Source organism: Hirundo rustica, chromosome 12 (assembly GCF_015227805.2).
Source record: "Hirundo rustica isolate bHirRus1 chromosome 12, bHirRus1.pri.v3, whole genome shotgun sequence".
Classification (NCBI taxonomy): domain Eukaryota; kingdom Metazoa; phylum Chordata; class Aves; order Passeriformes; family Hirundinidae; genus Hirundo; species Hirundo rustica.
The window spans coordinates 15506271-15523722 of NC_053461.1; the positions used below are offsets into that span (position 1 = coordinate 15506271).

Consider the following 17452-nt stretch of genomic DNA (forward strand, 5'->3'; position numbering starts at 1 on the left):
CAAGTGATAAACACAAAACACAGCAAGAAATAAATCCATCTTATCCATTACTTTGACAAGAATTATGGGCTTCATACAGAGACTTATATTTTATCATTAGGAAGAGCTGCATTAAGCTACGCAAATGCTCTCCCATTTGTTTTATCTTTATTCTCCTTTAAGACATTTCAGATGGAGAAACTGCTAGCAAAAAAGGAATAAGCACAGGAAGACTCCTGTGCATTTCTGCGAGCAAGATGGGTTTCACAGCTTGAAACCCACTCTGTTTCTGCTCCTCAGCTTCCTGGATGCAAAACACATGGGGAAAAACCTCGGAGAAAACAGCACAAAAACTCTTACCATCCCTGAGATTAAGCCCTTCTGACTAAATATGCATAGTTATCCCAAAAGAACTAACTTGATAACTTATCCAAACCTTCATTTCCACAGTGCCACCTCGCAGAACTCCAGCAAGGATGCAAAGTGAGTACCACCACGTCTCTTTCCAATCTTTAAGGAACACTTTTTATTTCCTCTCATTACTTATTGTCCTATCCCTCACTGGCCTCTGCTTGCAGACCAATTTCCCCTCTTGGTACCCACCAAATAAGCCTTCAGCACCTCAGAGAAATGGAACGATGAGGAGGTAACTGTGATCCCCCTGGGTCAGCCCTAGAATATTTCAATAACCCACAGGCACCTTTAGTTCCTCCCCTCTTCTCCTTTGTCCAAGTTACTTGGACCAAAAGGAGAAATGGAAGGAAAGGTTTCTGCTGGAATATCAGCTATTATAAGGAGATGAAAGCAAATTCAGCTCCTTAGTTTTACCCTGCACCTCCTCAGCCCTGCAGTCGTGGCGCAGGAAGAGTCGATGACCCATCTCCTTCCCAAAGGATGTGGCCAAGTGTCTGTTTCAGCTGAAATTTGGTCTGGGCTCTAACAGACTGCAGAGTCATGCACTTTAAAATTTAAATTACCCATATGAATGCAAACACAAAAGAACAAGTTTCTTTCCACACAATCTCAGTAATTCTAGCAGCATTAACACACACACAAAAAACCGCCCCACAAAACAAAATTAAGAAAACCCCAACTTTGTACATGAGCAGAAGAGCAGAAAATGTTGCTGTCTCTCACCAAGCAGAACATGTAGAAGCCAATACTTCCACTACTCGGATGAAACAACAAAAGGTATTGAAATATAAAATATGCCGAGGGAATATTTATGAATGTTGTTTAAATTACATTACAAAATGAAATTAATGCAAAGCCGCTGCTACATCCTTCTATGCAATTTAATTTATAGTTTGCATAAATAAAGAATTATAATGCATTCATTTGTTTCCTTCAATTTCTTACCTTGCCCTTCTGGAGTTTCACCAAAGGGATTGACTTCAACCTGAGTGGCATCAATTTTCAAGAAAAGATTATACAGCTTCTTAATTTGATCTGCTGCCTGAATGTGATCAAATGATTAACAATTACCACACAGAAAAATAAAAGTTCATGTTTTCAAGGCAAAGGTAAACCATTATTGATTATTTTTAATGTATTACATTGCAGAGTAATTCTAGATAATTACTGCTTTTATTTCTGTTTACTTAACCACATTCACATAGTCTCTTACTTTGTTATAAAGTAGCATTACAATACAGTGTAACATTTAATAAATGTGCATTTAAAGTCTACATGAACTGGAGATTTTCTAAAAATAGTGCAATTACTATGACAAGTTTAATTTGGGAAGACACTGTTAGGCACCAGCATAATGAGATATTCTCTGGCACGCCGAGGTCTGAGTTGCATCCACGTTCACCAGTCTAAAGTCAGAAACCAAAAAATAGTTTGTGCATTCTGGTGACTTCAGAAAAAAATGATCTATTTCTCCTTCCTACAACAGTCTCAAATATCTTCTTGAAGAACTGAGGTCCGAAGCATTGTGTACTCATTACAAGATACACCTGCTTGTTCCCTATTACTCATCACCATCTACCTCCATGCCTGATTCCGTGGCTGAAAATACCACCACTGACAACTAATTTCCAAGTCTTTTGTTCTTCTAACATTTTTCCACTAATAGAACTACTTAAAAACAGCAACATGAATGTATGAACGTATATTAAAAAATCCCTTTGAGTCATTGCACACTGTGAACCTATTAGCTGAAATAAGTTTGCAGATGAAGTGCGCTAATAAAGAACCACTCAATTTTTTCCCTCTCATCACTGATCAGCTAACTGAAGTACACAACCCAAAAATACTCGAGACCTCTCCTGATAAGTAAAATGAATTAGAATAAAGAAAGCATAAGTCAGCTTTCCCCTACAAGGTGAGTCATGCAAAATAAAACTTCACAACTGGAAAGACTCAACCCCAATCCCGTTTTTGCCAGAGAGGTGGTACAGTCCCCATTCCTGGAAGTGTTCAAGGCCAGGCTGGATGGGGCTTTGGGTGACCTGATCCAGGGGAAGGTGCCCCTGTCCAGGGCAGGGAGGATGAAACTGGATGGTTTTTAAGGTCCCTTCTGACCTAAACCACCCTGTGATTCTGTGACAAGATTCTTTAGAGTCACAGCTGGGAAGCGGCACAAATTGCTTAGGAAACCTTTGCTGCTCACGAGTTATCAGTTGAAGCATTCTCAGTCGGTTTGACTTAAAAAAAAAAATAAATATTTATATATATATATATATATATCAGTTGTAAATGTGCAGCAGCTTCCTTGGCACAAACCCTGAAGTTGGCAAACCACCCCAAGAGCCCAGGGGTGAGGCTCTCAGCAGTGATCCTGGGCAGGCAGCCCCACCACGAACCCCACATCGACTCTGGGCCACCTGAAAAGCTGCTGTTGCCAAAGTCCTCTGCTGCAACTGCACCAGAACACCAGAATCACTTCACTTTTATTAAAGGCTGCTCCATCTTTCAGCACCTCTCTGAATCAGGCAGCTTAATGCCAACACTTCTCTTTCTCAGGGTCTGTAAGAACTGAGCCTCTTCAAGCAGAAAATCCCAGCCTAGAACTAGAGAATGTATAAGTAAATACTAGGATTTGTCTGGATAAAAACTATGTCCCTATGCTTCAGTAAATTCCTTTTAGCTGAAAGCATGAGGAAAGAAATGCATTCCTGCAGCATTATTTAAATGTGTTGTTTAAAAGTCCACACATATTTGCTGTGAATTATTAAGTACCAGAACTCTTCAAGGGTTGAAAGGTTCTACATAATCATTCCTCCTCATTAGATATACAGCTAAATCTTCAAATGTGTGTTAATCAACTTAATCATTATGCATTTGTTAATTGCATGTTAGGATAGAAAATAATTAAAACTGCTGAATTAAAAATAAAGGAGTTCTACAAAAATAACAGTTTGATACTACAGAAAAAAAGATCCAAAAAACAGGCCAGCTAAAATGAGCTCTCTTCTCTCCAAAATGATGCATAAAGGCAAACATAAAGGCAAACAGATATATTCATTATCTATATATATGTACAGGAAAAAGATACTGAAAACACAACATGCTGGCAGCCTTTTCTTTCTGAGTTGAAGAATAAAAAAAATTAAAAGATTTCAGTCAAAAACAAAAGAACACTTTTGTTTCTCCCTATATTAAGAGCCAATTTTCAAAAACAGCTCTACCCATGCCATTCATGGAGCTCCAGTGGAATTCCAGTGAAAGCAAAGGAATCCCACATGGTGGAACAGCACATTGCCATTGACTGCCTCAAGGACTCTCACTTTAAAACCGCAAGGAATTGATTCAAAATGCTAAAGCCTAACGACAATTACATAGGTGCAATTTAGTATTTAGAATTTAAAAATTATCCTGATTTAATGGACATTTGGCCTTTCCTGCCTACTAAAAATATTTTGAATAGAGCTGGGTTAAAAAATCTGCAGCCTAAGCCCGGGGAGTGCAATCAGGTTACCTGCTGCTGCAAAGGTCCTTGGAATCCCAAATTTTTTGCCATCTGCAACGCCTGGCGATCCTTTACGCCTTCAAAAATATCTATTTCCTCCTGCAACAGTAACATGCATAAACATAACTAAATATTCAATCGGAATGGAGCTTTATAACTCCAAAAGGAAAACACTTAGCATACATGTGCAAATTAGTAATTAAAACCTGGCTGTTTGCCAAGGCTCCCCGAGACTGAGGCTACAGCAGGTGCCTATAGGGGATGTTATAATTACCCACATTGACTATGAAACAGTCCTTCCAAAAAATATATAGAATTCTTCAGGGTGGCACGCTGACAAGACAGTGTGACACCAGTTTTCGCTTTTAATTACTGTACAGATGGCATTGACGAATATTTAGTCTGTTAATTTTTATGACATATTCTGGAATATTTTCAAGGCAAAGAGTGTCACTGCCCAGTAACACTGTGAAGTTTCTATAATTTTTAAATGCATATTAAATATTTTTACAATTTTTTGCATAATTATAGTTGATTGTATCAATTATTTTCTCAGCTGAATAGCTTGTCTACTCATTATCTTGCCACAGTAACTTAAAAAAATTTTCAGTGTAGTCATCCTCAAGAAAGTAATAACAACAGTTGTATTTCAGATGAAAAAGTCTTGCAGGTACAAAAAATAATTAACAGCTCTGTAAATTAGAGAAAAACAGACACAAAACCAATAAGTATCTTGGCACCAACCCACTTGTGAAAAAACCTGTATACCTTCCTGAAAGTGAAACTCACTCATAAAACGTTTCAGATATGAAGTTTAACATATCACATAACAGCCAGATTTAAGATCTTTTTCTAATTGAAAAATTCTAGTAAAATCAGATGTTAAATATGCTTCATTTACTGGATGACAGGTATGATCCTGTATTCGATGAAACACTAATTTTATGGTTCTTCCTGTCTCCTTTTTACACAGAAGAAGGAAAAATGAGAGGAGAAAGGGGGGAAAATATTCTTTTGGATAACTGACAAGGAAAATTGTTATTGTAAAACATTATTTCAGTACCTTAAAGATAAGTTCTGGGCTAGTTACTGCAACTTCTTCTATGTCCACACCACCCTGTGGACTACCAACCATGACAGGTCCATTGCAGGCTCTGTCCATCAGAATTGCAAAGTATGTTTCCCTGGAAATATCCAGTGCTTCTGCAACCATCACCTAAAAATGGAGAGAGGGAAGAAAAGAAAACATCAACGGTTCTGACTGGTCCTTCCACTTTGCCTTAAAGTGCAGTAGCTTGACACTTGCTATCCAGAGAAGAAACATTTCACTGCTTTTACTACAGTACTACAACCCTGGGACCTTTTTCCCCAAGAAATGCTCTCTCTTTAAGTAAGAGACTCCTCTAATGCTGCTCTTCTCACTGGGGCATGCAGCCAGCAATGTCACCCAGGAACATCTCAGTGCTGGGGCTTTTCCAAGAGCTGCTGCTGTGTCCATATTGCAGACCTCTATGTTACCTTTTAATCCAAATAATTTGGGATAATTCTTGCTTATCAAGAATTCTTGTCCCCAGAAAGTCTTGAATCACAAAGGGCTCAGTGTGCTGATCACACAGGTAGAAGGAGTGGCATGCTGGATTTTGGGTGCATCTCACCAGCAGCGCTGTTCCTCACCAGCAAACCCTCAGGCTTAAGTCGTCTCCCTTATTCTGACCAAAGGCCACCCAACCCTTGTAATCTCTGCTCTGAACTCCTGCCCTGCCCAAGTATTTCCTAGAAAATGGGTTTACAGCTAATTCTGCCATCCAGCTTTTTATTTTCACTTTAGAGTCAAGCAGGTGTGGGTCCTTCAGATACTGGCACAATCTAGAAACACAGAAATTTATTTTTCCAAAGAGCTACTACTTCCTATTTATTACTATAAGCTACAGAGCCATTTTGTACCAGTATCTGACAGACACCACAGCACAAAACAGAAAGATGATTCAAATCCCACGTCTGGAATTTACAAGCACCACATTAAAAGTGAAGGAAATTGGCCCATATAAAGTGTTCGCTTCAATTTTTTCCCTCCTCCCAAAAACAAGACAAGGTCCTTTCCATTTTAGTATTACAATAACTGCACCTTTCTCCTCACCTGAACTGTTTTTGCAATAGTTTAACAATAGCTATTGAAGCAATTTCAAGCTCTGAGTAGTTTTACACTTGCAAAGGACTCACAAAACCGTTTTGTTATAAGAATACAAAATTTCTCCAAATATTTTTAATGTTAGGAAAAATATCTGCATATGTTCATTAATGATTGTTGCCTGTGATCATAACAGATGCCACAATCAACGTTGCAAAGACTGCAGTTCTGCTCTGCACTACACTCTTGCTTTTCAATCTGAATGTGAAGCAGCCACCTCTGCAATCTAATTAGCGTTACAATCTTCCTTAAGAGAGCTACTATTTCCCATCTTTCAATGGAAGTGGTAGAAATCAGGAAAATCACTTCCCAAATATTAATATAATTAAGAAGGATTAAGTGGCAACATCTTTCTAACAGGGTCTGTTTATGAAGTGACAGTTTTGAACAATGACTGCAGACTATGATCATCACTGAATATAGCAAAAGGAGAGATTCCTTCTCTCAGTCAGCAGATCCAAGAGGCATTTTTATACCTGCAGCCTTAAAACTCTGCCTACCTGGCACAAGGTGCTCCATCAAATGAGTATTCCTTGGGCTTTCATAGTTCAAGGACTATAAACAAGAAAGATGCACTATACTTTCACCCAAGTTGCATTTTTGACAGTCTGCTCCAGAGCACATAAGAAAGAATGTAAGGACTTTCTGCCAGGCAGTAGGCATTAGAGAAGAGGAAAAAAAGAAAAAAAAAACCAAAAAACAGTAAGAAACAAGGAATCAAATAAAGCCATCGGTGCTCAGAATTGAAGGAAAGATGAAATTTCTTTATGGTCTTTTTGGCTTGGAAGAAATCTGCTTCACAGTAATTTTGTTTCCTTCTACTTTTACCTCACTTGATTCACACAACATAGGGGGATGTAAAGGAAGAGTTCAGATAAGCGACTGTTCAAAAGGAAAGTAAAGCAAGCCAGGGTGAAGGAGAGAACCAAGAATGCAGAAAAACTACTGTACTACTTAAAAGCATCTGCTTATTTTAGTCTACTACAGAGGGATGCTAAAAGACAACTTCAGAGACATAGCTTGGCTACCTGCCAAGATTCGTCAAATTAACAAGCAAGGGTAGGGAAAGCATCTTTGATTCGCTACTATTTTTTACCTGCATCCATGTTTTCACCTTCTTACATATCCTGCATCACTGTATCTGAAAAATGTGAGTCAAGTTGCTTTAGACAGAAGTCAGATAAAACCAACTGGTCCTACTGGGTCTTGTCAGAGCTGGTCAGCATCCACAGAGCCCAAGGGCAGGCTTAGGATGGGAATACACTCAACAAGTTTTGAGGAATATATCTGCAGGCACAGCAGGTGGAACTAACATTATTAAATCAGGTATCTTCAACTGCGACTTCCAGCCAGAGTGATTGTCCTCATTAATTAACAATGTCAACATCATCAGATACTTCTCTGTCTTACTTCACAAAACTACTGAGAGTTTGCTTTGTAGTAGGCAACCTTAGAGCAAAACTTGTCAGATTGTGAAATATCTCTGATTTCTGCTAGCTAAATAACTTTCCTTCACCATCCTCCAGCAAAGCCAGGGAAATTGGTATTCCAGGTCTTTAAATATCATTTAAGTCTCTCTATCACTCACATGACAGAACTAATGCAAACACATTGATGAAGAGTTAAGAATAGTGAAAATGAATCTACAGACTGTTGACTCTTCTCACATTTTGTCTGTTTTGCTTTTGATAAAGCATGTGACACCTCATTATCTGTTTACCATATCATATTTTTATTTAAAATGTCCTGGGGAACAATCAGTTTTTATTAAAACCTCCTGACAACTTCAAGCTTTCCTTCTCTGTAACAAATCGTTACCTAAAACTTTAAGTCACACATCTAATGTCATGAGGGTAACTGGAACAGCTTTTTTTAAACAGAATCAAATATGTAAAATGTTCATTCTGTTATTTCTTGGAGAGAAAACACAGGTAGTGCATTCTCAGGTTGTCATGATAAGAGAAGAGTGTCATCAGAGACAGCTAGGGTCTCCAAATTCCAAACTGCCATAAGAGGACTTTATGTAAGCTCACAAAACAGGTTCCAGATTAGGAGGGAATTGAAGAGATTGCTATTAATTTGGGAAACATCAATCTGAAGAGCCACTTTAAATTCTGTAGCAGGTGCACAAGCTGAGAAAGAAAGCTGAAACCACCATTTTCTGTTTCGTAATTATTCTAATTGCGGAAAATTTCTACCTTTTCTACCTTCCGTAAAAATACATGTAAAAGGTATGTGACATTCACTCCCTGACTTGACACTAGCTCGTTGATTGCCTCACAAAAAGTGACATAACAACTATTTTCCTTCTGAAAAATGCTTATTACTTAAATTTTTAAAAACATAGTATTTTAAACCACTCAAACTTTCCAGAACACTGAAAAGTTTAAAAGGCACCAATCCTAAAAACATGCCTTTTCTTCCTGAAATGCAATTTTCCTTAAGTACATGTAGAACATAAATTCTTCCATACATGCAGAGAGAAAGCACGTGCCCTGAAATAGAAAATAAAAATGCCAGTGATTTGTTCTCAACTTCACCACTGCCCTTAGCAAGCCCAAAGAGTCTGCCTGGACTTTTCAGTGCATTAAGTTCCCACTGCATTAAATGATATCTCAGACATATCAATATTTTTATATTTAATAATATTACTGTAGTTTGCCCCTTGATTAAAATTTCAGTATTGGTTTTGACACTTCAAGCCTGAACTCCTCAGCTCCTCTAACTCTCTTGAAGATCCCAATGTAAGCTAACTTTGTAAATGAGAAATTATTTTAAAAAAAGACATAATTTTGCTGGGAAATAGTTTTTTGATGAACTAGTGCATCATTCTAAACATGCTTTCTTCACTATCTAATAAGCAGAACATTGGGCAAACTGCTATAGAATTAATTAATTTAAAGCAGGGAGTATGCTCTTACCATTAATTACTAAGAATCAAGAACTCAATACCAAAAGATATAAAACATACTAGCTAAAAGCCAACATACTTTTAAAAGCCAACTCTATAATCAGAATGACAATCCATGACAGCAGATGATCAACTTCTCCCAGTGAAAAACATCACACTGGTTTATCATGCATCAACATCAAAGTACCAGCTCACCTGGAAGTCTGGAGCAAAGGAAAAATACACAGTCTCTCAAGGCTGTAAACAATCCTGTACCACCAAAATAAATATCTGAAGTGCAGTAGTCACCTTAAACTCCACCTGTGCCCCAGCTGCTTAGTCCTGCCCACTGTTCATCCACACAGACAACTTGTGGAGGGGAAGAAAGGAACCACAAGTTAAATACTCTATAGCTACATGGAACAAAAGTCACCCTAATATAAATCCTTCGAATAATCCACGTCAAAAAACCCCAACACCCATACCCTTCTTCCATCTCAAAGAAAATTAGAAGTTTCTTGTTCAGAATGCAATCTGTCAATGATGAACAGGCATGCACTCTGACAAAAGAGTAGAATTTCTGTATGGATGTATTCAAGGCAGGCCAACTAGGGCAGAAGAATAAAAACAAAAAACTTATAAAGGAAAGCTGCTTTTACAATGCTAATCTTCCCAAGCAAGAGTGCCTTAGTATGGCAGAAATATATCCTTTCTTATATCCTTAGTATTAACAGGATCTCCGACAGACATGCCTTAATGGTAATACTGAGTCTCTTATTTTAATATATATAGTATTTCTTTTTAAGAACAACCTGAGGAATGATGGTAATCTGTTCTTCTTGCTCCCCAAGAGAAGAACTCCCTGAACACTTCTTCCAGCCCTCATTAGACAGGATCTTTCCAGATAGGTGTTCCTTCCCCTTCTATGCTAATACACCAAGCTGTTCACAGGATATTAAATGAGAACTGCAGTTCCTTCAGCTCATGCCAAATTATTTCCTGGCACAGATGCAGTGTGGGTCTTGACTACTTACCTGTATGAGGAATGTTGCTCAGTCAAAAAAAGCAAGGGATAAAAACAGATACGGCAGATAGGCAATTGCAAGGATTTCCTGACTCACAGCATTTTACTAATTTGAAGGAGGATCTTGCTGAATCTTTGCTTCTCTTATTTAGTCCAATACAGAGCAAATCATTCATGCTGAAGTGAACCTTGGTGCCTTACAGAAAGCACCATCCTTGGAAAATTAACTCCCATGTTCATTTGGTACCTCAGCCACTACCATGAACATATTTTAGTCTCTATCTGCAAAAAGTAGAAAGAATCTACTGTTCAGACATTTTTTTTCAATTGAGAAAAAAAATCTCAAGCAAACCTTTCAATACTTAAAGGGGGCTTACAATAAAGATGAGGACAAACTTTTTCATAGGGCCTGTTTCAATAAGTCAAGGTAATTCTAAACTAAATAAGACAGATTTTGACTACATATCAAAGAGGATTTTTTTTACAATGAGGACGGTGAGGCACAGGTTGCCCAGAGCAGTGGTGGATGCCCCATCCCTGGAAATGTTCCAGGCCAGGCTGGATGGAGCTCTGAACAGCCTGATCTGGTTGCAGATGCCCCTGCTCATTGCAGGGGGTTGGACTGAAGGAATTTTCAAGATCCCTGTCAACTCAAACCATTCTGTGATTCATCTGTCACTCTATTAAGACTTGCCCAGACCTGAGGGTGACTGAAGTACAGATAATATTACCACCAAAGGGAACCATGTATCTATTGTTTCTGTAAACAGAATGCCAATAAGCACGCACAGCTAATGCTACGATGCAGACTTATCACCACTTAGTATGTATTTGATGAAAGATGAGCCTATGACAATGGATTCCTTTCAATATACATTGCATAAAATCAATTGATTTTCCATCAGTGGGTATGCCGAAATTGATGAACAAAATACATACACAAACTGAAGAAATAACTTTTTTTTTTTTAACCAATTAGATGTAATCAATCAGGAATTGGAAAAGGATTGAAAAAAAATGTTGTACATCCCAGCTTATTAATGCAAAATCGCAGATGAACATAGTTTTCAACTTTCAAGAGGCTAAAATCTTACCTTTTTAACTGTCACACCGTCCTTTGGAGTTTGCTTGGTTGACAGATTGTACCCAATCATCTGTTTAGCAAGCTGTTCAACAGTCTTAGGGCTACAAACAAAGGAAAAATGTTAGTTTACTGAAAAATATTAAAAGAAACAGACCATAGCTGTTGTAAACAGCCTAAATATACCAGGAACAATTTTTTTATGCTTTTTTTTTTTCAATTTAGAATACTTACTCTTTAGTTAGATGAACTCCTCCTTTCAACCCACTATTGAAAATACCTTTCCCTCTCCCTCCAGCCAGAATCTGTGCCTTCAGAACAATTTCCTTTGCCTCTGTAAAAGAAAAACACATTGCAATTCTGTGGTTTGTCAATTATTGAGCTCGTTAGTACGAGATCAAAAAGCATTTCCAGATCGGACTTTTAAAACAACAAACAGCTGTTCATAACTAGTGAGCAATAAAACAAGACTAAATTCATCATTTCTATAAAGCAACCTTGCCAAGAAAGAATTTCTCAAGGAAGTTAAGGGATACATAGCTTATTAAAGTGATAAATAAGTCATTGCAGAGATCAGAACCATGCTGTTAACGTTCCATGGCTTGCACATCAAAGCACACAACCAGCCCAGTCCCGTGGCTGACACACTGGCATGGTTTTTAGACATAAATCAGATCACATTTTGTCTTGAATGCACAAAAAACAACGTTCATCAAGGGAAATGAATTCCATTGCTCGCACTGAGCACGTGGAAGGAGATGCATGGATGTGGTTGTTAAAGAAGAAATCCCTACACCCAAAGGGCAGGTGAGTGCAGAGCAAGGGCAGGAGCTGTGAAAACATTTCACCTGTCTGGGAGGCATCACTTGGATCTTCGGCAATTTGAGTGTAACAGTCTCTAAGTAACACCAAAGTGCAGCGAGACAGCGACAAAAGCAATTGCACCACGTCCTACATTCCAAACAAAAGCAATCCTGACATCCTTACAGAGTCAAACAGGGGGGAAAGGGAAAACAAAACCAAACCAAACCATCACTCATCATCTCTGCAGCTCAGGATCACAGCCACTTCCTGAACCACCAACACCTCCCAGGTGCCTTTAAGATGTTTATTAACACCAGCTACCGTCACTCTGCACATTTATCATCATAGTGCTGGCTGCTTTGCAAAGTCTGAGATCCTAATGTTGACAGATCATTAAGTGTGCCTAGAAAAAACTCATTGTTTCCCTCTCCTGCAGTCTGTGGAAATCTCTGATTTCACTGGTGTTTGGATTAGGTCACACCTCGGACAATATTTTATCTAAGTCCCAATAAAACATAACAATTTGTTGTTAAATCGACAAATTTACCTTTTACTTGGCACAGAGGATACAGATACTTTCATTCAAACACACTCAGGCTTTCTAGGCTGTAAAAACATTTTACAGATTATTAAATATAAGTTTAGAGGCGCAGCAATTTTTGGTGCAGGCAGGCTCTGACACAGCATCATTTCAAAGTGCCTGTATAATAAATTACAGCAGCTACAAAAAAAAAGTTCAATCTTAGAACAGAAAAAATATTAGGAAACAAATATTCTATTTAACACAGGTATTGTACTTTTAACACAGGAGTAGTGGTTACTGTAGCTATTTGTATTGTTTTATTAATTATTTTTAACATAGATCCTGTACTAAGAAATGCTTAATTTCCAAGGTTCTTGAGGCTAAAATCTATCCATATGTTTATCCAGTCAGTAACATTTGACATATATCCCTCTGAACCTTAAAAGCATTCTGCTTGAAAATATTTCATGCATCCCAACATATTCATGTTCTGGGCTCCCTATTACTCCTGCCACTGCAGGGCAGATAACAAGGAAATTTAAATGCAACAAAAAGTTTTATATCAAATGTTTCCTAAACACACAAATTAAGATTAATTAAAACTATAAATCACTTTTTGACCTGCAAAAGCAAACTCCAAAAATCACAGTAGCTGCTGTGACAAAGAACCTAATATGGTATTGTTAATAGATGCTGCAAGCATTTAATTAAATCAATTTTAGCTTCCAACCATCCCAACAATGTGAGCTTTGATTGTCAGTGATGGGTGGTACCAGTCCTGGGGGTGATCATCACCCGTATTCCCAACCACCACCTTCCATGAGCACCAATTATCTCCACTGGGCTCCAACAAACAAAGTTAGAGAAAGAAATTAATGTGTACAGTTTTATAATCCACTAGAGGACTATCAAGGCAATACAGCAACTTCAGAAGAACAACTCTCAAACCCATAAACAGACATGAAAGCGAGCACAGCCACGAAAAGATTAGACCCGAAGAACTAATCAATGCAGCAGCTCAGCAGAGCACAGTACAGCAGGTTCTTCATGCCCTGCAGGAAACCAACAGGAAACAATTTAAATCCTTAATTATTTGCCCAAAGTCTGTAAAATGAAATAAACCATCCAGATCTCATTTTACAGTAACTAGGCTTGATCATTCAGTACCCACCAAGCTGATTCACTACTTAATGTCACCCTTTTATTTAAAGAGTTGATTTCTAGAAATGCTCACTCAAACTTTTTGTTTGCTCCTGCCTGAATTCCCAAATTATGTTACGAAAGACTACACTGAAACAAAAATGTGGGATTAGCTAGAATATTCAATGTAACTCACCTTCACCTGTCGGTTTAAAGGAAAAAAATGTAAAAACGGTAGCTGAAGTCAGTATTAAACCCATTAAAATCAGAAAGGTGTAAGTAATTTCTATTAATGCTCTTCCAAACTGTTCTAGCAACACTGGAAAAAGCAGGACTGCGTAGCTACACATAAAGGATTTGAAGAAATCCAATCACAAACAACACGCCTTTACACCACCATAAAGTACAGCACATTTTCAACACCATTAAGGCTTCAACCACCTTCTGCACGTGGCCACTGACCGACCAGTCTTGTGTAAATTAAAACATAAAAACAAACACAAAAACTCCACAGAAAACCAAGTAACAAACCAGCCTGCTTCTTAAGTGCGCATATGTGGATTTTTAGACACAGATTTATAATTTTCTTTATCATTAGAAGCAATACAAAAAACCCGACAGCTTTTAAGTGTCACTAATTTAGCAACAAATAGCTGCAAACTGCTCTGTGCAGAATAATGACGCATTGCTGGTAACAGCATGTGTTCTTAACTAATTATAACCCAAACACATTAATATCTCAGACTGAGCAGCTCTTGTATTTGCCTTTTTTACATTAATCCATGGAAAAAGAGAGAGGTGCAGGTGTGGTGTTAGAGACAGGTTTAAGTGCTGCACCTGGCAGTATTGGGTTAAACGGCTGGACTTGGTGATCTTTGTGATCATTTCCAAGCAGAGTGATTCTATGATTTCTAAAGAATCCTTTAAAAAAGAATGGAACCAAAATACAGCTGGTCCCTAAGTCAGATGCCAATAAATAAGCAAGACCTTTACTCCTCAGTAGAATACTCAGAATTCAACATTTCAGAACTGTGTCTGGCTCTATGTTTCCAATAAACTTTAACCACAGAGAAAAAAAGCCTTAAGTACTTATTTTTCTGCAATAAATTCAGATGTTTCAGCAGGGCAAAATAGAACACCGAGGGACAAACAGCCTCTACACTGCATCCAACAAAACCTCTCCTTCGCTCAGTCAGCACTGTGAATACAAACAGCAGTGATATTCCTCGCAATTGGAATAAACTCAGTGCTATAATGAAAGCCTATTTAAAATCAATAAAATCAGTCCTGCTTTTGGGAGCTATGATTACTCTGGTCCACTGGTACTGCTTGCAGCAAAAATGAACAGCTTGTTCTCAGCCCACTGCTGTGTATATTTAACTACTGAATTCTTGATCGTGAAACAATATACAGAGTTCTGCTGGTTATATGCTATGCTAATTTATTACCTGTGAACAACTTTCCATTATTATTGATACGACTGTGCGGCTGCAAATTAGGCATGTTAACAATTACACATAAAATGTGCTGCAGCTTATCAAAAATAAACTGCTGTAAAGAGCACACAATGCACGCCTGCATGGGAACAGGCCTCACACACTCTCCTGTTTATGAACAAAAGGCTTTCACCCAGAGGGAACTCAGGACTGCTCTGACAAGACCTCCCACACTAAAGAATTAGAGCTTGGGACAAAGGGAGGAGGTCTCCCATGAATTCCTAACCAAATTTCTGTCTCACGTGCGACTTTCAGTGGTCTTGGCTTCTCTGTTTGCAGGGGCTCCCTAAATTAATCACTGTCTGCACCTCCTTTAAAAATGCACCATTCCACTGTTACATCAGTGTGGTTTTAGCCCAGTGTAAGGCAGCTGAGCACAGAAGGGCTCACTGCAAACCCCTGGCTCCAATGAAAGCACTGCAGCAGCAGCAAAGTGTCCCTGGAACGTGCCCTGATCTCTGGGAATGAGCTCAGCACACATTGCAAAGGAGATGAGAGCAAGACACTGCCACGGGAGCTGCACGATGAAAACAAAGTCAGGACGTGCCCAAGACAGGTTTTACAGAAGCCCTGTCTCCTCACTGGCCACACACTGAGGATGTAAACACCCAGGAGCCGTGTCCATGAAGGCAGCTGGGATGCCAGGATGCACAGGAGGACTCCAGCCTGATGCCTTCAGCTTTAGTTTTCGTGTGTTTCAGGTTCTGTGCTGCCCAGGTGCAGCTCTGAGCTCACACTCAGGGTCACTCAGCTCTCTGCACACAGCAGGGACACAAAACAAATCCTTTTCCTGCTGAAAACCAAGGACAACTTTCAGCCCAAAAGCACAAACAAGGGTGGCTGAAGGGAGAACAAGAAGGACGGGACCTCACAACCTGGAGCTGGAAGGGGACAATTGAACCCCAATGTGCAAATGGACCCAAACTTATAAAAATGTGAAACTTTGTGACCATTTGTCCATTTTGTGACCATTTTAGTCCACCTTGGGTGCAGCCCTGGTCAGGCCCTGTCCTGCCCAAGGTGTGTCCTAGAGGCCTTTCAATAAATATCTACTTTATTCTTTATCTCCGTCCAGTCTCTGTTTCAGGTCAGCCTTCCCACTGTGGCCAGGCAGAGAGTCACTGGTTTCAAGAACTTTGCTGGTCACCCTTCTCTAGCTAAAATAATTAAGTTGTGCTTGATGAGCGCTTGTTCCTCCCTGAATCTCAAAAGAGCCAGATGAGGTACAGGATCTGCAACCAGCTCCAAACTCTCCAACCCTACAAAGAGGCAGAGGGCAACCCAAAGATGTATTTATCTGGTAAAACTGCTCTGAGGGACACAAATCACTTCTTTGTTTGGACATGTGCAACTTCAAGCTTTGCTTTCACCATCCAGGCTTTCACCCACAGCTCTTTCATGGTTGTCTAGAGTATTACTCCATGAAGGACTGGCTGGGAATCTCACTGGATGACCAATTCCATCCCCCAAGCATTTATGCTTAACACCTTTCTCCTAAAAACAGAAGTAAATTCAGTGTTTCCCAAAGCAAGGGGTTTTCCCCCATGCTGCTTAATAGTTTTGCTTTCATAATATGAGATTTGAGGAAAACAAGGCAGACATTACAGGCATTTTCTGACAGCAATTATTCCTTATTTTGGGTAACACAAGGACTATAAAGACACCCACAAACCCCAGAACACCTACATGCCATTCCTACTTGTTTCCTCACCCATGTTGATGCAAACCCACAAATGCTCAAGTGTCCTGTAAGGGTTCTAAATAATCTCTCCCAAACTGCATCTCTGCAGCTCAGGGTCTTTCCTCCAAAACCAAGGGTTCCCCTTGCAAGCTTTAAAAGGGTCCAGTTTGGACTAAGTTTGGGTTTTACTACCCACGTCTAGATGATCCAGCAGTAGGGAAACCTACTTTTGGGGTCTCATTGTCCTGTTTTGTTACTGTTGCTTCTTTCTTGTTTTAATTCTACCCCCACCACCTGAGTTTCCAACTTCCCTTTGGGCAGGACAAGCTATAATTAATTTCCCAAGTTTTGGCCACCCTCTTACACTGCTCCTGTCAGGCTCTTACTACCTTTTACCAACACTTCAGGCCAGAGACATTCTGTAGATTACTCCAGCAAGGAAAGAAGGGAGAAGAATAAAAGCAATAAGGAAGACCACAACAAGCATAATACAATAATAGAAAAATTGTAGCAAAGCTTAGTTTCCACACTGAACACTGAATCTTAAAGTTATTATAACAACTTTTCCCATCTGGGTCTCTTTACACCAACTTGGTCTGAAATCTGAGACAGCTTTTCCCAAGAATTGCTGCCACTTCCACTGCTGCCCATCTTCTGGGAACTGCAGGGATGCAGCATCCGAGGCAGTTCCCACTCTCTGCCAAGTGAGCAGATTGAGATGAAAAAGAAG

The 17452-nt window shown here is 39.1% G+C and overlaps 1 protein-coding gene across 1 annotated transcript in view; it reads right to left on the bottom strand.

Moving 5' to 3' along the window:
- SUCLG2 (succinate-CoA ligase GDP-forming subunit beta) overlaps window positions 1-17452 on the bottom strand; it is a 115103-nt gene that overhangs the window by 52968 nt on the left and 44683 nt on the right. Inside the window, exons 3-7 of the mRNA XM_040076414.1 lie at window positions 11313-11412; window positions 11092-11182; window positions 4959-5111; window positions 3905-3994; window positions 1339-1435 (exon numbers count right to left, since the gene is read on the bottom strand). Coding sequence (XP_039932348.1) covers window positions 1339-1435; window positions 3905-3994; window positions 4959-5111; window positions 11092-11182; window positions 11313-11412 — 531 coding nt within the window. The remainder of the gene's footprint in view (window positions 1-1338; window positions 1436-3904; window positions 3995-4958; window positions 5112-11091; window positions 11183-11312; window positions 11413-17452) is intronic.